General features: G+C 38.3%; 1 protein-coding gene across 1 annotated transcript; it reads left to right on the top strand.

The window, feature by feature from the left end:
- Nucleotides 1-1,187: 1,187 nt before the first annotated feature.
- On the top strand, nucleotides 1,188-21,964 carry LOC128358770 (polycystic kidney disease protein 1-like 2). The gene is made up of 42 exons (XM_053319193.1): nucleotides 1,188-1,198; nucleotides 1,288-1,559; nucleotides 2,233-2,391; nucleotides 2,488-2,676; nucleotides 3,336-3,446; nucleotides 3,950-4,097; nucleotides 4,229-4,458; nucleotides 4,559-4,969; nucleotides 5,070-5,197; nucleotides 5,345-5,492; nucleotides 6,282-6,480; nucleotides 6,846-6,957; nucleotides 7,068-7,209; nucleotides 7,337-7,549; nucleotides 8,048-8,190; nucleotides 8,290-8,469; nucleotides 8,603-8,740; nucleotides 9,619-9,765; nucleotides 9,859-9,983; nucleotides 10,071-10,191; nucleotides 10,841-10,969; nucleotides 11,061-11,286; nucleotides 12,058-12,252; nucleotides 12,296-12,567; nucleotides 12,963-13,064; nucleotides 13,349-13,527; nucleotides 13,624-13,770; nucleotides 13,881-14,080; nucleotides 14,418-14,644; nucleotides 14,733-14,949; nucleotides 16,281-16,753; nucleotides 17,104-17,200; nucleotides 17,294-17,434; nucleotides 17,519-17,704; nucleotides 18,396-18,726; nucleotides 19,510-19,643; nucleotides 19,981-20,108; nucleotides 20,215-20,375; nucleotides 20,925-21,135; nucleotides 21,272-21,373; nucleotides 21,456-21,587; nucleotides 21,797-21,964. Exons 1-42 carry the CDS (start codon nucleotides 1,188-1,190, stop codon nucleotides 21,962-21,964), a joined length of 7,485 nt encoding a protein of 2,494 aa, XP_053175168.1.
- The last annotated feature ends 1,419 nt before the right edge of the window (nucleotides 21,965-23,383 follow it).

Here is a 23,383-nt window from a genome sequence, read left to right as displayed (position 1 = left end):
CACATTTGATCTAATTTCTGATTGATATTGATGTTTATTACTTTTCTGGTCAAGCTGGAAAAATAGAAACGCGACAAAAACCCAAACAATATTTAAAAATGAGGGTGGATTAGGGTAAAATGGGACATTGACCAATATGGGACATTTAAGCATCCAGTGCATTTATCTCTTTTTCTATTACATTATTTTAAAGCTAACTAGTATATGCGTACTGTGTAAGTTATATTGTTTAAAATTACACACAAACATACAGGCTGCAAGTTTTTTAAACTAAAAACTATGGGTATGCACATTTCAGAAAGTTTTGGCAGATAAGGCTGCTTTGTATAAATCGAAGTATTTCTGAGCTTAACAATAGTGTCCCATAGAACAAAATAATTCTAATTCTAAAAACAATTTGGCACAAGGAACATTAATATATGTTATTTCCTCTTTTTGTTCATTAAACGTGTTGGTAAGTTACTTTTGTTTGAGTATGACCTGTATACTGGACATACACATGTTGTGCGTGTATGGATTAGGGTTAGAGTTAGATGTTTCAGATCAGAACAATAATTTCACTGAAAAAACATTTTGTTTCTCAGTCTGACTTGATGGTTTATTTGTGGCATTGTACCCCTGAAACATTATTATTAATAATTTCCAGCACAACTTAAATGTGTGTGTAAATGGACTAATTTATGGTCCATTTATATATGTGTGTGTATGTATATATATATACACACATACACACACACATATACATATTACAAAAAAGCACATTAACATCTACATGAGCCAAATGTAAAACAAAAAAGTAATCATATTAAGTTAGGGTGTAATGGTTATGATTGTTTAATGTTTCTCAATTCAACCCTCTATTTCAGTCTCAACAACAACAAACCCATGAGACAGCTGACGGTTTTGGCTCCTTTTAAAGTTCAAATTGACATTTTAATGGTAGGGACAGCTCTGAATGTGAAGGTTATCTCTTTCTGCAGGTTGTGAAGGCCTACGTTAATGGAGGTAGAAGAGCAATTAGTGGCTGTTGACAGTGGGTTCTTTTCTTCTTTTCACTACAGGTCAGACCTTTGTTCGTTTACAAGAGGTATGGGAACAACACAAAGGAAGCCTCCCTAATGTCAGTAATTACACTAAAGGGCTGATCAGTGTCAGAGTTGCTTACGTCAGTATCCTTTAAAAACATGATGTTACCAGAGTGAGTTAACAGTTTGCAGGTGCAGGTGCAGAGACAGAGATGGGCAGCTCTGCTTTCCCAATGCTGATTTTAACTGTTCTCTTCCTCAGCTGGACTTGTTATGCTGAGGATGATCCAGAGGCTCTCTCCTGCCCAGAACACCAGGAGGGCTTTGATGGCTCCTGCTATGAATTTGTGAGTCTGCAGCAATCCTTCCTCAGTGCCCAGGGATGGTGTGAGCGAGGTGGAGGACACCTAGCCTTCATCCTGAATGATGAAACACAGCAGTTCCTTCAGAAGCACCTGGAGATGGAGAAGAACTGGTGGCTCGGGCTGGCACCGGCGGCTCCAAACCTCACACTCGACGCTGCAGCCTCTGAAGGTGAGATGACCTGATACGTATTCCAGACTACATGTTGCATGTTTTTTTTATAATTTACATGTATTTGTATTTGATGGCCAGCTTGAAAAAAGCTATGTTGCAAGGGCCAAAAAATATTCATAAACGGGTTTTATAAAACAAACAACGTCAACAGCTAACCATTTTAAGTATTTTGTTTCATATGTAAACAACAAATTTGAGATATCTGTGATCAATTAATTTATCCTTAAATTGACTGTGAAATGTCGGGGATGAATATATTATCATTTAGCTGTTATCTCTGTGGGCAGCTTGCATGTCCATTGTAGAGACTTAAATGTGTTTGTTTACTGATGTTTGTCAGAAGCCTGGCACATTTGGATATCTCTGTCGAGCAGCTGGCATGATGACAGATATTCCTCATTCACGTTGACTTTCAATAGGCTTGCTGTCAAGTGGCCTGATTTACAAATGTTTCTTTATTACCTTTTATTCATTCAGCCTGCCTCTGGACCCTTCTATTGCTTTGTTGTCTTATGACAGATTCCTAAAGTGCACCTTTGACAATTAACTTACCCCCATTAAAGATCCATAGAATGAAACTGTCTTAACATCTGTACTGATGCTGATCACTAATGTTTGATTAAATAAATATTTTTGATTTAAAAAAACAAAACAAAAAAAACATTTCTAGGTTCCCTTGCATGGCTGGATGGCTCAGATGTCAGCTATAATAACTGGGTGAACATGCCAGATGAACAAGCAGACTGTGGACATATCCTGAGACAGTCAGGCTTCCAGTGGGAAGCCACAGGGAACTGTAGCCAGGAGCTGAACTTCATCTGCCAGTTTGGTATGTACTCATTAATGAATCAATGAATAGAGTTAAACCTATACAGTATGTTGTAGATTATGTTTTCTCATCTTATAATCCTTTTTTCCCTCTCAGATTCTGGGAAATCTATTGCATGTGATGGACAAAATGCTACATTGCAGTGTGGTTCTGGTCAGGTTATAGAGATAGACGACAGCTTCTATGGCCGGAAAACAATTCACTACTGCCGATCCATACTTTCCACCACGGCTACATCTTCCCAGGAGGAGTGCAGCTGGATAGATGTGGTAGATTCTGTGACAGGTATTATGAAATATTTTTTTCATTAATGTGACAGTAAATTGTGAAGAACCAGCCTTGTTTTATGTTGGGGTATTTTTTAAAATCTAGGATAAAATTCATCATAGATCAAGTTACTTGGTACAGTATGAAAGATGAACCATTTTGATGAAGGCATATTAGTATTTCAGACTGACAAACACACCAGGCTTTGTTAAAGCAGCTTGATCAAACAGGCCAGTTTAAATATACAAAAATCACCACAAACTATGTCTGTGTTTCATGCTTTGTATCAAACTCAAAAGCCATGATTGCCCTCTGACTGCAGATGAAAGGATTACACTGCCAGAAAAGACATTAGGTAAATCCCTTTCTGAGAGCTGAATAGATGGGCTTTGATGTGAATGTACTTTCACATTCATAACAGTCTGGGATTAGTTATGCTGGAGGAGTTCATGCATTTACTAAGCAAATAGTTATAGTTATTGTTGGTGTACCTCTTTAAGTAGCTATTAGTCCCTCTCATTAGAAGGTTATAGAAACACCACAGAAATTACAGTTTTGTGATATTTAACCATATTCAAAATATATACTTGCAAGGCCTCTGCAGTTAGTAGGTTTGGAAATAATATGGCCCATACTCCTGATAAACATCATCACACCTGACTTTGTGTTATTTCCAGCCCTTTGCCGTGGACTGCAGTCTTGCCAGGCTCCAGTGGATCTGAGCTCATTTGGTGAACCCTGTCCTCTGCTGGGAAGTTACCTTTCAGTCGAGTACCACTGCAAACATGGTCAGATGTACAATTTATCCCTTTCACTTGCAGTATACACAGAATATTCTCTCTTTAATTCTACTGCACATCACTATTAGATGGACAGTATAACTTAAGCTTTACTGACGATATGTATTTAAAGTATTGTTATGTTACCTCCCTGTGTTTGCCTATTGACAGCTATTATGTTTGGTGTTAGCCAAAGTTTTGGTTTATGTCATCAGCCTCAGACTATCCTCTTTATGTCTTGTGCTCCTCAACCACATTTTTTTTTAGCTTTGACCTCTCATCTAATTTTCCATTGGTGCTACAGTATGTAGCCTTTCAAGCTCATCCTGCAAGTTCACTTTCAACTCAATCAAAGATTTGCCACACAGGTGTAATAAGAGCAAGTTTAAGAGTGAATTTACATGAACTGCACTTTCATATTATCTGTTCCAAAATGACTTCAGTCTCTGATGAACAGTAGAGGTCAGTATTTGACTCTCAAATTTAAATTCAGTTGTGCTATTTCCTCTCAGGGCTCAACTTATTGATGAGTAAACTGGCAGCCGTCTTTGATAATGTCACCATCACTGTGAAGTGGCTCCTTCATCCATTTCAAGGAAACCTCACATGCACACTGAATGCTGGAGATGGCCACATTATTGATCCATACAGCCCAGAGGAGTGAGCAATACTTTGCATCTAAGTTGACAGAAAGTTGTGGAAACACAGTATATAGATGATGTCATGAATATAGTTAATGTATAACTAAATATAAATGTATGCATTCAACCTTAATCTTACCTGTCTCACAGGATGGAGAGCACAGTTATACACAAATTCAAGCATCCTGGTGTTTTCATGGTCGGAGTGGAATGCTCTACGAGTGACTGGCATGTTACAGCTCAGAAAGCAATAACCATTCAGGAACCTGTTGGAGAATTTGTTGCCATTGAGTGCTATGGCTGGAACATAACAGAAGGTGGCACTAAATGCAATGCACAGTTTGGCAGGCCTGTTCAAATTCAGGTTGAGGTGGAGGCAGGTGAGACGATATAATACAGCCGCTGATAAAAATAATAATTGAAAAAAATGCTTTTAATAAACATTTATAATAATAAAATCTCCTTGTTTGTTTTAAATAGGAACAAATGTTTCTTACATAATTCAACATAAAGGCCAGTTGGTTGCAAAGTCATCAGTGGACAGAGGGATCACACCACACAACATTACACTGAATGCAAGTGCAGTGGAGCAGCTCGGACACGGCTGCTACAACCTGACTCTAACTGCCTCTAACAGGGTCACAGCCCACACAGTGTCCACTGAGCTGGAGCTGTGTCTGCAAGAGCCTGTTGAGGGACTAGAGGCCTCATTACAAGCAGAGGATGGTGAGTGTCCAGACTCTGCTGATCTCATTATCCATGTTTCACTGGAGCAAGGAGCCCCTGTACAGCTTCTCTTCACTCTGACTGGAGCCAGTGACACTCTCTCCGAGACCAGAAACATGCTCAACGACAGCTTACAATTTTATACATTCGCCAGCCCAATTGAAGGTACTTGAAATTTAAGCTGTGCTGTAGTTAAATAAAATAAAACATTCTTAGTAAATAACACGTACTCAATATATTTTAAATTCAAACTCTTTTCATAAAGGACTTATGAAAGTGAAAGTACGAGCCATGAACGCCTTCTCAGCCTCTGATGCTGATGTGGACATAGAGCACATACTCCAGGCTTGCCAGAATTTCTCTGACTTTTCATCAGAAGAACGTGGAAATGCAGTATGTAGAAGATTAGTATCAACTAATGATCACTTCTGCACTATTTTGAATAACTGTAATTTATTCTAAATTCAAATGCATTCTCATGTGCAGTGTCAGTATCTGCTTGTTGCTGTTATAACACTATGGTTTTGTTTTCAATGGTAGACAGATGATATGAGTGATGACGACTCCTACGACTTGAAAATCAATGCTACTCCAGAAACTTTGGTTGACTACAATCAGAGTGTCACACTGACAGTTAATGGAAGTGATTCATTACCCAGCGAAGGACTCACATTTAAATGGCAATGTAGTAAGTACAACAATTGCTTGACTACTGAGCATTTTAAATTAGTTTGTTTGACTGTTAAAACCATAATTTGAAATTACAGGGTGACAATTGCAATACAATTAGAGGAGCACAATTCAATAAATGCAAAAACTGTGAAAACATGTAATATTCAGTATTACATTTTCGCATGCACGTTAATATCCTGTTCTTTTAGTCTTTTCCTCCTGGTTTATTCAGGAGTTTCTCATGTTCACTGGAAAATTCCTGAATACTCTGTAGTTGAGGATCATCCCAGCTCGGTTTCCAGCTTTCTGGACTCTTTCTGTATTTATCACTCTGCTGGACTTGGTCTCACCTTTTAATTACCAGTAATAGAAAATAGGAGTGCCAATACAACTTATCTTTACCAGTATCTGACTCTCACTTTGATTTCAGCATGTAGCTCATCAATTGCCATAACTGATGTGTTACTGACTAACTACTACATCATTTTATTTGAGGTAACACCTGCACAAAGAGGTTTACACGCCACAGTATAGTCCCTTTATATTATATCCCCTTATATTTATATTAAATATCCACAAAGTCTAGCATATTCTTCTTTACTTTACCATATTATAATTTCTCAAAACAAGAATAACGGGTTACAATATGTAGGATATTGAAACCAGAATATGATGTTTATATTCTATTGAATTGCATTGATTTTCAATAATGATTAATGATGTTAGTCTTAAAACAACAGCGGCACTTAAATATCTTTATTGTTTTGGTGCTATATCAAGGCTTTGCTTGTGTTTCTATCTACAGAAAAAAACTGCAAATGCAGAGAACACGCAACGAATAAAACTCATATTATTAATAAGGATTGCCTCCCAAATCCATTCGAGATAATCAACTACAAGGTAACTATGAGGAAAACAAGCTGGTTTAGGAGGCCGGTTGACCTTGCTTCAGCTTCTAAGTGCATCACTGTTGCTCCAAAGGAATTCACAGACATCACTATCAGGTAAAATGCAACCACTCAGACCAAATACCAAATTCTCACTTATTGTCAAAATAACTGTTCTGCAGGTTTGTTGACAGTGGTGTTAGAAATACTGTTAACTGAGGAAAATTAATTGTATGTATATTGCTTATTAACTTTAAGGTTAATATCCACTAGAAATCACTGAAATAGGCTGATATTACTGTATGATTTGTATTTTATTATTGATGAGTTGATGCAGTAACTTCACAGGACAACATGACAACTCACAAAGTTTTGGTTTCATGAGAATTTAGTGACTCAAAGGGTTCAGGAGCCAGAATGACGTTGTTTTAGGCCTTTTATTGGAATATGTTATGGTCATATATTTATATTTTTTCTTGCAGCTGTGATAATTGCACTTCGATAAATGTGAACAGCCACGTAAAGCTAAGACTGAGCTGTGTGACAACTTGTCCAGAAATAGTTTGGTATATTGAGGACCCTGCGCCTTTGACAGTGAGTCTGAAGCGGCACTTGCATGTTTTTTAAACTAAAATATAAAAGATAAATGTGCTGAATGATTATCATACAAAGTTACAGTTTGTTATCTGATTATATTTTCTCAGGGTAGCTTCAAAAACTGTTACTCCAGAGCAGGAAGAAGGCCACCTATTGAGAAGCAGAATGGCAGCACTGAATTTATTGTACCCAGCCGCTTTCTAAAAGTTTCAAGAGACACGTTGCAAAACATCAGCGTGATTGCTTATGGTGTGTCTTATGGTTTTATAGTCTTTTGAATCGCGGCACATCAATCAGAATGACATACTTCACATATTTTGCTTAAATTGAAACTTAAAGGTAAACATTTTGTGTGTTGTAATTTGTCTTATAATAGGCAATAAGGAGCCAGGCTTTGCCAAGTACACTCTACCGATACCAGGTCCAGAGCCAACAGAACCAGTACCTACTGAGACATCTTTGGACCACAGCAACGCCTCTTGTAGCATCTTTCCACTGTCGGGAACGGTGCTCGATGCTTTTGATATCACCTGCAAAGCAAGTCCTTTCTGCTCTACAGGCTGTCTTTACTGCTTCAAAACAGACACTGGTAAGAATGTGATATGCTTTTGTTGTTGTTTTTACATTTACAATTAAGAATACAAAAAGCTCTGTTACAATGGGAGCTTTTGAAATACAAAGAGAGCAGCAGGAGAAGTAAATAATAGGTTGAGAGAAGGTGAGGGAGGAAAAGGCAGATCAAAGTGTTAAAAGCAAAGGTTCAAATGGCAACCAGTTGCTTTGCTGCTTCAGCATCATGGTACACATTGTATGTGTTAATTATTGGACCATTTGCTTTCTGGATGTTACACAAGTATCTTCCACAGAAGATTCTATCTTGGTTTTTGATTTAAGCATCTTTTAATTTGTTGCACACAAGAAGAGAATCTGTTGATGATTACTAATCTTTTAAAGAATGTGCTTTGCTCAAGTAAAAAGTGCCTGAGATTAATTTGATTGTGTTTTTTGCGGTTCAGCACCTGTATGCAAATAAATAATTAACAATCCACCATGAAAGTTTAACTAATTCATCTGATTTGTCTTTAAGGCAAACATCTGCGCTGCAGCAATGCAAATGAGGTCAAATCTGTCTTCCTGCCTCTTGGAGATAAGAACAACAATTACAGCTTGTCTGTTGTGGTGACTGTAAAAAATGAGTACAAGAAAGCTACCACCACTGTTACCATTCAGGTTTGTCATCTGCCAACAATCATGTATCTTAGAGAGAAAGAGAAGAGGGGCTAGAGGATTTAAAAAACACTTTAAAATGGTTGTTTTATCTTCCTTAAGGTACAAAAAAGCGACTCAAGTATCTCTGTGGAGATTCTCCAGTCTGCAGTGAAGGACACTGTGACTCAGTTAGAGAAACAAGGTCTGCTGTCCGGTGAGGCACTTGGACAAATATTCACTTCAGTGTCTGATATGCTAAACACAGAGACTGGCGAGGGTCAGAAGGATGCGAGGATGAAGGTAACAGAATACATTTGAGGTTGAAACTGTGCAGGTCAATGTGTTGCTCTTATATTTGTGAGGCTTATCGCTTTTATTTGTTTCACCGAGAGGAGAGCTGAGTGATATTAATGAGCACTTCACTCTTTTTCAGCTTAGAGAGCAGATGCTAAGCAAAATGACCACAGTTCTGCAGGACTCCCCCACCAACACAAGTCAAGAAGTACAAGTGACAGCCAGAGCTGTGGCTGGACTCACCCAGCGCTCAGACGAGCTCACTCTCTCTGCTCAAGTACAGTGCATTAGAATAGTTCTGCAATAGCTTCAGAAACACTGTCAAAACATGCGAGAATAAATTTTAATTGTCAGTTTAATAAAATAAAAACTATTTAATTGAGACAAAATGTAAAAATGCATCTCAGAATAGTATTGTATCTTCAGTTAAGTATAGAAATGTAACAGGCATAGTCTGATCTGACTTCACAGACTCCATCTGTCCAGGGTAAGACTTGCCCAACTCTATCCAGAATTCGACCCAACATGTCAACAGTGCAACCAAGATCCAGCAACTCTTTTTCACTCTTTTTGAGCTTGCCCAAGTATGAGATGATTTTGGGCCAAGATCTTTGAAACACTATAAGGCCATAGATCCAGAGCCAAGTTTGGCAGTCTTTGGCGTTGCTCATAGAGAGCTCAAAGAGTTGCTCAAGCCCTGTTGCTTTCTCATCGCTTTTAGCAAGACATCTCATTTCATATAACTGTAAGTCTAGACAGCCACCACTCATGTATAGCTGCTGGGTTGAGGAGGTAATGATACACTGAAGTTGGAAAAGCTCAGATCTACCACTCAGGGCTTAGTTTATAAATATCACAAAATATAGCAACCATTCCTGGACTACTACAAGTCTACACTACAATTTAAACTTTGTAGAATCGCTGTATTGTATTTAATTATTTTATTTCTAGCATATTTTTTAATATATAGCACATAACACATATTATGATTATGATTATAATTAAATGTACTATATGTAATTGTTTGAAATCATCAAGTAGCAAGCTTTTGTACATCTTTAGAAAGCTTTAACATTGAAATATTCTTATCTGCTTCTTTGAACGACAGGCAGAGATAAACTCTTGTTCTTTGCTGTTGCTGTATTTCCTCTCCAGGAAGAAGCGGGTTCATTGTTGGTCGACCTCAGCTCCTCCCTCAACGCTATCAGTGTTAATCAGGATGGTGGTGATGATGGAGAAGTTGCACAAGCAGCTACACCAATAGTTGAAGCAGCCAGTAATATACTGAATGTTTCTTCAACTGTAAGAACAAAACTATCACTGCTAAATGTTGTTTTTCTTTTTCCTGTGTTCTCTGTGGTCTTAACTAAACAAAATATAATATGTTTTCCTCAGAAAAAAGTCTCAGATTTTCTTCTTATTGGGATAAAAAATGTTCAGAGTGCTTTGTTGAATAATAAGAAACTAAATGGAGACCCCGCCATCATTGATTCTGGTCAGATCAGTCTGTATGTCAACAGGTAAGAGACTGCTGACACTGTGAACACGTAGTTATAATTAACCAGTGTCCTGAAATTACACGATGACTTTGATTCTGCTTTCTACAGAGTGTCTCCAGGAACCATGCGGATGCAAGATATAAATGTCCAGAAGAACAGCTCATCCAGATTTTCCTTTCCTACTCTGCCTGCTGACATCCTCTTCCCAGAAGAGCCAGTGGATGTGAGGGTAAGTGTGTCCACATAGGAAGGAAATGGAAACAATAAATATTTAAATTGAAAGATGCAGACATTTTGACAGAATGTCAATGGCCTGTTTAAGTATTGTCGTGCTCTGCTTTGAACCTACCAGCAGATTTGGTTGATGTGTGTATCCTTGGTATCCGCCTCCAACAGTAACACAAAGAGAAAACAGCTAAACTTTTCCATCCCTTATAAATATTGTAGTTGTCATCCTGATTAATTGTGTGATTGTTTCTCTAACCTTTATAAAACTTCATATATTAACAATTGTGTATATACAGCACCAGTCAAAAGTTTTAACCCACCTTCTCATTCAATGGTTTTCCTTTATTTTTATTTTTTTTTACTATTTTCTACATTGTAGAGCAGTACTGAGGATATTAAAATGATGAAATAACACATATGGAATTATGTAGTGAACAATTATTATTATCTTCCATTATTTAGATTCCTTGGAGTAGCCACTGTTTGCCTAATTGACAGCTTTTCAGTGTCTTACCCACCTTCATGAAGTTGTCACCTGGAATGTTTTTTTAAATAAGAAGTGTGTCTTGTTAAAAGTTAATTGGTGGAATTTCTTGTCTTCTTGATGTGTTTGAGACCATCAATGCCCACATCAATGCTTTGTTTAACAGATGATGAGTTTTGAGAAGAATCCATATGCTTGGAAAGAGGAAAACATCACAGGAACTGTAGGATCTCTCTCTCTTACCAGAGTCAATGGTACAGTCATCACTGTTGAGAACCTGCCTGATGAGATAGAGGTAATATCAATTTTAGAGATACTTTATTTAGAGTTAGTTTATATTGGATCAAATCCGTGGATTTTGCAGAATAATGTTATTGTGTCTTCAGATTCTCCTTCCGAGGCTTGACGTTGGGCAAGAGAACAGTACCGTTTTGGATCTGGCCAATTTCAGCACATTAATAATTGATGTTCCCTCACCTGACGTAACACTGGTGCTGAAAATGGAGCCCTCTGAAGACATTTCCTTCATGCTATTCCTGGGATACAAAGATTATCCAAGTGATGAGAATTATGTTGCCAAGACTCAGATCCCTCTTGAGAACGCAAAAGAAGGTATCAGTAAAAATACCAGATTCACTTTTGTAGTGGCTCAAAGTCACACTGCAAGAGTTTAATTAACTTTATTGCCATTTTATTACAACAGCCATGTAGGCACAGCATACTAATAATAATATTATATACAGTATACAGCATATTAATAATAACATTATATAGGCTACATAATAGCAGTTGAAGATACACAAAGTATCATGAATAAAAAAAATAAGCTAAAAACCACAAATAATTACAAAGACAACAAAATGTATGTTAAAGTGCCATTCAAAACCACTCAGATTTAGAACAGAGTTGAGTGGCATCTTTTGACCACTCAAAGAACATAATATGATGGCTGTCTTCTGGTTGTCATGTCATGAAACAATTCTTCAGGCTCTCTTCAGGCATAGGTCTTTATCTCACAGCTATTGACATTATAATTATCATCATCATCATCACAAACAACTTTGGGTTTGTACATGACTGATGCATTTTCCTAAAACATTTGGGTCTGTTTTTGATGTAATTTTGTCTGATGCTTCTTTATATGGAATGTTTTTGCCACACAACAGTACATACATGAATTAGAAAGTAGAACCAACTTTTAGGTTGTCCAGATATGACAGACATTAACCTGTTACCAAAAAACTGTGGAGCTGCAAACTGCCATCTTACAAAGTGTTATTGATCAAGCAACTTGACTACATGATAAGAAGATCTAGTGTATATCTAAAGCCTGCATGTGTGTGTTTTTGTATATAAAAATGTCATGATGTAATTTTAACACAGAGGAAAAATATACCTGGGTGCTGGGTCCCGAAGACAGAACAGGAGATGTTGGAGTGCACTTCCTTGTTATGAAGCCTGTTGTAGAGCCAGGCGTCAAATCCATCAACGCCACTGTCAATGTCATTACCATCGCTGCCCAGTGCAAGTACTGGAATGAAACACAGTCTTCTTGGAGTGAAGATGGGTGCAGGGTGAGTGCATAATTAACAAAGTTGTCAGTACATCCTTGAAAAGTGAGCTATAGAGTGTGATCCACTGCTGCTTTTCTTTTTTCTACAGGTTGGTCCTCTCACAACACCTTTGGTCACTCAGTGTCTCTGTAACCACTTAACATTCTTTGGGAGCTCTTTCTTTGTTATGCCGAACTTGGTGGATGTGTCACGCACGGCAGAACTTTTTGCTACCTTTACTGACAATCCTGTGGTGGTGTGTTTCGTGGGGGCCATCTTTGCTGCTTATATCATGGTGGTTGTGTGGGCATGTAGGAAAGACATCCTGGACTCAGCTAAGGTAAACGTCAAAAGAGACTTTCATAAGACTTGCATTTTAAACGTTAGTAAAGTGAAAGGAGGAAAGTACCGGCATTTACAGACTAGCACATGCAAGTATTAAATGCAAAAGTACTTCCTGAAAAAGGACGGTTAATTTCACATGTAATGCCAGCTCTGATATTTAAAAAATACCCTCACAGCACTCAAATGTAAGGGGCCCTAACCCACATATACTTTAGGTATTTTTATATTAAATATATGTTTGTGTATGTTACAGTATGTCCTTCACATTTTATCATTTAAATCCCTTTCAATGCCTGATTATAAGTAGCTTATATTTGATAATTGTATAGAATTATGTATGAATTGTGTATGAATTTCCTCTTTATGTTAAGTGTTCAGCTTTACTTATAGGTCAAGATAACAGTGCTTGAGGATAATGACCCTTTGGCTGAGTATCGCTACATGTTGACTATCAGTACGGGGCATCGGCATGGTGCATCCACCTCCTCTCAGGTCAGTGAGTCTCATCTGTGGTACAGCACATTCATCTTTGTTTTAGGAAGTTCTCCTTATTCAAATTAAGCCTCTAAGGATAGATGATGTTGTATTGTTGTATAATAATAATAATAATAATAATAATAATAATACTGATACTGATACTGATACTGGCCTCTGAAACACAGGGCACCATGCTGGGGTTAGCTCTGCAGCAGAGGTCTTTAGATAATAATAATAATAATAATAATAATAATAATAATAACTAATATAATTGACTTCCCCCACCTGTTATGTTTTAGGTGACAATAACTTTACTGGGCACAGAAGGAGAAAGTGAGCCTCACCACCTGACAGACTCTGAGAAGCCTGTGTTTGAGAGGGGAGGGGTGGACATGTTTCTGCTGACTACACACTTTTCCCTCGGAGAGCTGCAGAACATCAGGCTGTGGCATGACAACTCTGGAGTTCATCCTGCATGGTACGGGGTAGAGGATGAAGATGATTAAATTAAAGTTTAGCCTGAGCACAAACCGTTACTGACAGCACTATACATATTTAATAATGTTGTATGCAGGTATGTCAACAAAGTGATGGTGCAGGATCTGGAGAGTGGTCAGAAATGGCACTTTCTGTGTAACTCCTGGCTGGCTGTAGATGTGGGAGAATGCTCTCTTGACAAGGTTTTCCCAGTAGCAACAGAGGAGGATTTGAAGAGATTTAGGTAAGATGAGCCAATGGATTATTAAAGATACATTATAAAGAAATTATGATGTAGTTCTGTATCATCTTCACTCTATAATTACCTGGAATTCATCTTGATTATTCTTCTAGTAATTTGTTCTTCATGAAGACCGCCAAGGATTTCCGTGACGGCCACATCTGGTTCTCTGTCATTAGTCGACCTCCCTGCAGCACTTTCACCCGTGTGCAGCGGGTGTCCTGCTGTTTTTCTCTGCTGCTGTGCACCATGCTGACTAGCATCATGTTTTGGGGCATCCCCTCAGACCCCTCTGAGCAGACCATGGACCTGGGTATGACACAAAAGAATAATCATTCAAATCTTTTAGGAAAATACAAACTAGAAGAGGTCATTAAAATTGAGAAATGTTAGTGTCCCAAGTCTCTTATGATCCTACTCTAACCCCCCCTATGCACACACTGCTAAATAAACTTAAGAAATCTGATTATTCACAGAATTTGTTTTTTTGGTTTGTACACTGAACATTTCTTTGTGAAACGCTAACATGGACATGGAAACTATTATTGTGACAATAATGTGGCAAGGGAAAATTACTGCACAGAGCTTTTCATTCTGAAACAGAAACAGAGATAACAATACTGAATGCTTTTAATCACTGTACTTTGCAGGTCATATAGAGTTCACCTGGCAGCAGGTTATGATTGGATTTCAAAGTTCAATCATCATGTTTCCCATCAATCTCCTCATTGTGAGTATCTTCAGAAACACTCGTCCTCGAGAAAAATCCGCCAAAACAGACACGTCTAAGCAGGGAAAGACTGGCCGAGTCTCTCCCTCACAGACTTCTTCCCCTCAGAAAGAGCAAAAGGACATCACACCAGACACTGTGATCAAGGTGACAAAACATGAATCAAATTATAAACTGTGGGTAATAACTCCTCTGTTTTGCGTGTCTGAAACACCTCATGTGGTCTTTACATTAGGACATAAAGAGAATTGCTCAGTCACTGTCAAAGGCCATGAAGAGTCCACTTACTCATGTGGAGCTGAGGCCTGGTCAGCCGGCTGATATCAACATGTTGCTGTCTCTGGTGGAGGACATCATCAGGCAGCAGAACCGAGCAGCCGGAGAGTTCTACAACGACGCCTCCAAAAGCGAACGCTCTATGACCCTCAGCTTAGGTGCAGTCAATCTACAAGGTAATGAAAATATTTTCATGAAATATTTTGCACAGCTCACTCAAGAAGACCCAAAGACACAAGAGAGCAACATTGTTACTTGTAGAAGCAGTTGTAAACACTGTGCAATCCATTACACAATCAATAACATTTCAGTCAGGAACACTCTGGTCATAGATTAAACCATTTATTGCAACAAATGGTAATACAGTTTTACTTGGCGTTGAAGGTTCCACTCTAAGATGCTCCCTGGATTAGCCAGCAGCATGCTGAGCTAAAAACAGGGAGCACAATGCAAGACCCCTTTGGAGTGGGCCGAAAGAAAAACATAAAGCAAATTGACCCTAGAGCCATGATGGGACCCTGAACCAGAAAAGTGGAGGCTGGGGTGGTGGAGGCAAGCTTTGCCAACAGCAGTGTGAGCAATGGTTAAAGTGAATTCAGACCTTTTCTTCTAAACACATTAAATAGGTCATAAATGTATTTCTGAAAAAGGTGTAAAAAGCATATCAACCATTTAGATTTGAATTGTAGAGCTAGGCTTCACAAACTGTGTTTCAAGATTTCTGTGTTCAGGATTTAGTGGGCGGGTCTGAAAATCACTACCGCGTTACCCGCCCCTCCTGCTGTAGAGGTATAAATACATTCAGCACACTACTACTACAGTCTACAGTTAGCCAGTTAGCTGAGTTAGCCGCTGAGCTAGCAGCCGAGTTAGCCACCGAGCTAGCAGCTGAGTTAGCAGCAGAAAGCTTTCAGACGTAGCGTCCATGTTTCTGGTAGAGGTGGTGACTTTGATTGACAGGTGACACTTGGTAGGGGACGGGGTTTCAGCGAACTCGGCGGGCACTCCCACAGCGTTTGGGAGCAGAGAAAGAGGCTGATTTTTACACAACTTTGAAGCCTAATTTCATATATTTAGCGATTTTTTTAATCAAATCAAATTTGACAGGGTGGTTAACAACACACTTTTCTGTGGTATGTCAAACTCAGAACACATATTTATTCTTCCTTTACACAGACTTTAAGCTAGATCAATGTAGATGGGAGTAATATTTAAAAGGGACTGCCTTGTGGTGAGAATGGCTGTGATTGGCGTGTGACTGATAAGGTGTGCGGATTCAATCAGTGGCTGTCAGCTGATTACAGCTGGAGCGTATGACTTCCGTGTCCTGCATGAACTAATGCGTTGCTTCATTTATAAAAATGATTCTGAATTTGTACTGTAAACATTTGTGCAAGGCATTTATAATTATATACATTAAATGATCCCAATCAGCAACTTTTGATTGCACTGTTGATGCCTTTGATGATGTGTTGGTGTAATGGATTTGATATATTGCCTTGGACAGAGAACAGTGTGTGGAACAGCCCAGAGAGGACTTCAGATGGGGTTCGGAAGAAGAGCATCAACAGCAGGTATCTCTACAGGCAGCTGCGTCATGTTGAGAAGGAGCTGGGTTTGCTGGGACCTTCACGTTTTCCAAACCCAGACAGCTACATCCGAGCCATGCAGCAAGTTCAGGGAATGAAGAGTCTGCTGGAGTACCACCTCCCCTCATCCAGCATGGAAGGAGATCAGCTTGATCGCAGCCCCAGTCCAGAAGAGAGCATCAAAGGGGACACTAACAAGAAGTGCTGTCAAGGAGGGCTGCCATGGTGGTTTGTCTTTGTTGGCTGGATTCTGGTGATTGCAACCAGCGTTGTGTCAGGATACTTCACCATGATGTATGGACTGACATATGGCAAAGACCGCTCTATAAACTGGCTCATCTCCATGGTGGTCTCCTTCTTTGAGAGTCTGTTTATTACCCAACCTCTGAAGGTGAGGACATTGAGGCACAGGACCAGATATCAAATATCAGATAGCAAATGTTCTGTGATAGGAAGTATATTAATGAACTGGCATTCAAGTGGAATATGTTGAGTTTCCAACCAATGTCAAATAAGTTATAGTAAGATAGATATATTAATGATATATTGATATGCCAGCTTTGAATGTATGATTCTCCATTTGCAATTGGATGACATTGCCAAAGACTGATGATTAATTCATGCCAAATTACAGCCAATGACAACTCTTGTCACATCCAACAAATTGTCAATAAAATTCAGAAATATAATATGTTGATTGTTATGGGCTCCTCTGGTACTGAAGACTTATTTCTGTTACAGGTTCTTGGTTTTGCTGCTTTCTTCGCTCTTGTTCTGAAGAAAGTTGACCAGGAGGAGTATGGAGAGCCTCAGATAGATGATAGTCTCAAAAACTCAGGTACATTTTCACGCTTTACATTTGTATTGCATTATTTTGTGTGGGGAAAAACCCCCAAACAACTAATACATGAGTTTTAAATTCCCTTCTCAGATGATACTGACACAGTACGAGCAGCAAGAAGAGACAGCACATGCAGTTTCTATCAGCCACCACCCCCAACTGACATAGAGAAGATGAGGAGCAACATGATTAAGGAGCAGAAAGTCTTCGCCCTCATTCGGGAGATTCTGAGTATGAAACACACTTTCTTAACAGCATATGAAGCAACATAATACACTGTGAGATGCCAAAGTAAGATATGTGTTTGTGATGCAGCCTACATGGGATTCATGTGGATGTTGCTCCTGGTGGCATATGGCCAGCGAGACCCCAACGCTTACTTCCTGACTCAGCATATACGTCAGAGCTTCAGCAAAGGGATCTCAGACAGTATGAGTATTCAAGATGTGTTTAACTGGGCAAACACAACTCTGCTGAGCAACCTGTTTGGAGATCACCCAGGTAAGCATGGCTTTGATCTTAATACAGTAACTCACAACTGTTTTGCATGCATCCTTTTTAACATTTGGGAATCTTTGTCTATACATAAAAATATGAAAAACTACATGTATAGTGGCAATAATAAATGTATTTAAAGAGTTCACTTGATAGATAAATAAGTAGCTAAAAGCAACTTATTGTTCATTTTGGCTTAATTTGCACTTTAAAGCATGTATTTATACATAACTGTACATATAGCCAGTGTTACTCCCTCTGTATGGTGCTGCATTTGAATTTCCTTCAGGATTAATAAAGTATTGATCTGTCTCCCAAGTAAACTACAACCAACAATAAATTAAAATCCAGTGTTTATTTAATAAAGGATTCCTGAATATTTCATATTTAAATGTTGGATTATATATAAAAACGTACTTTATTCGTCTTACAAAATATATGTTGTGTATGTATTGTATGTATGTGTGCTTAAAGTAGCATTGTACTTAAAGTAGCATTGTATTCAAATTTCTTGTGAATGCCTCAAATTACAATGTGTAAAATGTGGATTGATGATGTACTTTTGTTGTTGTTGTTGTTGTTGTTGTTTTTTGACTGAATTAGACAAATGAAATAGTATTTTATCACCCCAAAACTGGTTTCACAGACACAGAATAAGCACTAAGTACTGGACTGATCTTCTATTTAAATATCACAGGATTCATCACTGATGGAAACTCAAAGTTGGTGGGTAACGCACGTCTTCGCCAGGTGAGGGTGCAGAAAAACTCTTGCACCATTGCTCCCTCCATGCAGCAGTCTGTGCAGGACTGTCACGCTGCATACTCGTGGGAATTGGAGGACATGGACTCCTACGATCCTGGCTGGAGCCCCTCTGTGGCTGATAATACCTCACAGAGTCTTCACAGCCCGTGGAAATACCAGTCCCAGGGTAAACTGAGGGCCTACCCCATCTGGGGCAGCGTGAAGCTTTACAGAGGAGGAGGGTTTGTCGTGGATCTGGGGCCAGATTTACAAAACTCCAGCAGGTAGTTTTTTTAATACTGAATCAGTGAAATTAACTTAAAATGAAAGAAAGATACAATTAAGATGGATATGTAGTGAAACAATTAACCCATTCATTAATTTGTCCACTGACAGAAAATAGGTCAACAATAATCAACTAATTGTTTTAAATAATTCATCAAATAAAATGACCAAACATTTGTAGGTTCCAGCTCCTCACTTTAGAATTGCAGGCACTCTCTCTTTTTTATCAATAAAACCTGAATCCCTTTGGGTTTGTTGTGTGTTGCTGAATTGTTCAGACAGAGTGAGCAACTGATAGAGTCACCTTGGCTTCCAGCATGTTGCATGTGGCCTTTTTTTCATCACCATATACATTAAACAAGTAATTAGTTTATTTAAGGCACGGCAAGGCTAGGCAGTTTTATTTATATAGCGCATTTCATACACAATGGCAACTCAATGTGCTTCACATAAAACAGAAAAACATGCAATTTGAGAAACATTAAAACATACAATTAACCCCCCACCCCCCACCCATAAGAATGAATGAGTTAACCAATAAAGGAAATAATTGTTTGATATCGTATGATGACATAACAGCACAATTCAGTGTAAGTTACTTCTAAAGCAAAACTCACATTGGTTGTTCAATTCTTTTAGGTTTCTGCCCTGTTTGGATTTTGTAAATATGTCATTAACGTCTTAATCAGCGGTTTTAGGAAAGAACTGGCAGTCTTGAAGCATGTTTAAATGTATTACATTTCTGACCATATAATTGAACCATGTGTTGCATGTCTGTATAGATCCCTTCAATACCTTTATGACAACACCTGGCTTGACGTTTACACCCAGGCTATCTTTGTCGAGTTCACTGTGTACAACGCCAACGTCAACCTCTTCTGCATTGTTACACTCATGCTGGAGACCACAGCCATAGGTAGGCAGTACATGATCAGCTATGAGACCTTTAGGGAAACCTCAACTATTAAACATGATAAGTTACTGAAAAGATCTGAGGCACTCGAGGGTAATACATTTAGATTACTTTGTTTTGTGCTTGCCCTAATGAATGCCTTAATGACTGAAATGCATAGGCATGTTTTTAACTATGACTAAGAAGCCATGAACTATAAAAGCCTTTTTAAATTTATTACCTTCTTGAGTGCCTCAGATCTTTCCAATAACTATAAACTAGTAGGATCCTCAGACTGAAGTGTACCAGCACTCCATGCATCTGTTTTTTGATGATGTTTGTGATGTTTTGTTTCATTTAGGTGCTTTCCAGTTCCGCAGTGAGCTTCAAAGTGTGCGTCTTTACCAGTCAACTGGTGGCCTTCACATCTTTGTTATGGCCTCTGAAGCCATCTACTTCCTATTCATTATATATTACATGTTTGTTCAGGTATATATTTATTCTACATTTAAATGACTGCTATTATAATTAATAATGAAGTTCTCACCATGACGAATCCGACAAACTAGACAAGGCTGCACTCGTGTCCTGACAGGGAAAGCTGATGAAGCAGCAGAGATGGACTTATTTCAAGACTAAGTGGAACCTGCTCGAGCTGGCAATCATCATTCTCAGCTGGAGCGCTCTGTCCGTCTTCATCAAGAGGACTTTACTGGGGAAGCGGGACATGGATTTCTACCAGAACAACAAACACCTGTTGGTTACAATACTGATTTTGTTCTGATAAACAATCACTGTCATACATTTCAGAAAACACTGATCACTAAGCAGATTTTATTTGATACAAAATTTATGTCAGAGGAATATTTTAGTTGTTCGCAGCAGCTTTTATATATTTCATGACTGGCAGTTAGTGAAAACCTTTGTTTTGCTTACACCAAATTATACATCAGACTCCATCAACCATTATCTACATTTAAAGGAATATTTATGTCAACTAAGTCAACAATTGTTTCTTAAAAATCTGTTTCTATCTTTACTAATAAGAATGATCAGAAAGTACTTGAATTAGTTTAACGTTCTCAAGCACATTTCCTGATCTTAATTTGTCAGTATTATACTCGTTAGTATCTATTCAATATTTTGGTATTGTGAAATGTAGAATCTGGATTTGAGTGTATGTTCTTGGAAAAAAACAACATGCTTTTTTGTGCATTGCTGTAGGCAGAAACACTATATTGTACAAATATATTTTTTCAATACTTTGTTGAAACAATGGTGTGTCCTGTTCTGCTCTCCCTTCAGATATGCTAGTTTCCATGAGACAGCCAAGGCTGATGCAGTGCTGGGGTATCTGATTGCCTTCCTGGTGCTGCTGGCTACAGTCAAACTGTGGCACCTGCTGAGACTAAACCCCAAGCTGCACATGATCACAGCAACACTGCAACGAGCCTGGACTGATATCTCAGGCTTCCTGGTAGTCATGACCATCATGTTCCTGGCCTACTCCATTGCTGTGAGTAGTTTCCCACACTTAGCGTCAAAGTGCTGCTGAAGTCGCTGCTTTTCTTCCTATTTTATCAAAAAATAATTCAAAAGGTGGTTATTAATACAGAAATTAACTTTCTGGTGTTTTTAATTCTATTTTACAGTCTAACCTGATGTATGGGTGGAAGCTGTACTCCTATCGGACTCTTCTTGATGCTGCTCAGACCATGGTCAGCCTGCAGCTGGGCATTTTTAACTATGAAGAGGTCAGTATAAGACTGTGTTACTTGTATCACAGCAGATTATTACAGCTGTTATTCAGCATATTTCTTCCTTTTGATCTGTCAGGTTCTGAATTACAATCCAGTGCTGGGTGCTTTCCTCATCGGCTCCTGCATTGTGTTCATGACCTTTGTGGTGCTGAACCTCTTCATTTCTGTTATCCTGGTGGCATTCAGTCAAGAGCAGATACATCATAAGGTAACTCCCCCCTGCAGAGTCTGAAATGTCTGAATATTGCTGATGTCAGTGTCTACTTGTCACTGTAGTCAACTGTGACCATTATCTGGAAATTGATTGTACAAATACACAGAGTACGTGTTTAAGATTTTGCCTTTCATTATAGAAGCATACTTAATATTTGAAACTGTTCAAGTTATACACATACTATATTACTTACTGTTCTACAGCCATCAGAGGAGGAAGAGATTGTGGACCTGATGCTGATGAAACTCGGCAGTCTGTTTGGACTCAAATGTAAGAAACAAGGTGGCGACAGCCCGACTGATAGGCCAGATATTTCACATGCTTCAAATAATGGACTGTCAACAATTTCTTTGGGACATCACAAAGATTGATATACACCACTACAGTCAAACAGAAGAAAGATCAACATTATAAGACCTACAGTATGCTTTGCTTCAGGTGTTGCTTGTCATGACTTGCTTTATTTATTCATACCACCACGCTGTTGCTTTGTAACTGTATATTGGCCCTTGCAAGTCTATAAATTATTAGCATTTCTAGCTAACACTGCAGAACTGTCACTATTGTAGGACAGGCTGAATCAATCAGAGGAAGAAGGGACTGTAGATAAACCTTGTGTTATGCACTGAGGCACTGTATTTAGTCTGCTGTATATACATTTGTATTTCTGTGACTAAGCATTGAACAATATAATTTTAATTATTTAACTGTATTATGCATCAATCTGACTCCTGAGATATTTAATGAAAAGTATGTTTTGATTCAGCGGAAAAATAAATAGCTTTATATGTGTTATATGTCTTTTTTTTTTTTTTTACATTAGTCTACTGTATTATAAAGGATACAATGGCTAATACCATATTCAGCAATGTTAATCATTTTAATATGTATACCAGAAGTAAGTAAGAGAAAGTAAATTATTGCTTAATTTGAGTGATATTACAGTTACTGATTATGTAATAAGTAAGTAACAAGCCAAATTTGGTTAACTGAAAAATATATCAGAAAGACATCAGATTGGCACTTAATGCATTTATGACTTAGATAATAACACTCCTGCAAACAATGAACACTGACTTGTTTTTGAGAGAATGAGCACAAAGGTTGCTGTGTAAAATATAACAGATAAAAAAACTCTTGAGGCATATGATGCCACCATATAAGGGTGTTGTTAGATTCAACAAGATATCCCTTTAAGTGTGTAGTCAAAATACATAGTAATATGCAATATGATCTGGACATCTGCAAGCCATAAACATTAGTACGTAATTGATATATAGATAGGTGGGCTTATCTACTTTTTGACCATACATGAGAAAATGATTAGCTGGAAGTGTAAATTTAATCAGAGGTCCTAAGTATCAAAGCCAGGTGTACTATGCTCTAGGAAGGTGCCACTGGGACTTGTGCTGCCACCCAAATATCATTAACTGACACTTCAACCTTTTAGAGTTCAGATGTTGTGTGTAAATCTCTAATATGAAACAGAAAGAGACATTGATGACAGTGTGTGAAGGTCAAATGACAACAAATGTCAGCAGAGCAGAGCGGATGGATTTCTTATGGTTGAAGAGAGATGTACCCAAGCCTTGCTGAGCCTAGTCAAGGAATTGAATAAGCATGATTTTTCAAGTCAAGAAACATCTAGTCATCCATATTAAATATGGGCTTGCAATTCAACAGTTCTGCCATAAGTTCTACATTTATGAAGCTTATATATTTTCAGTTTTTGTTGATATTGTCAGAAAGGTGATAATTCTACTTTATGTTTATCATTGGGGCCATATTGA

The sequence above is a fragment of the Scomber japonicus genome, chromosome 1 (assembly GCF_027409825.1).
Source record: "Scomber japonicus isolate fScoJap1 chromosome 1, fScoJap1.pri, whole genome shotgun sequence".
In the NCBI taxonomy this organism is placed as follows: Eukaryota; Metazoa; Chordata; class Actinopteri; order Scombriformes; family Scombridae; genus Scomber; species Scomber japonicus.
This window is presented reverse-complemented; position numbering and strand designations above follow the sequence as displayed.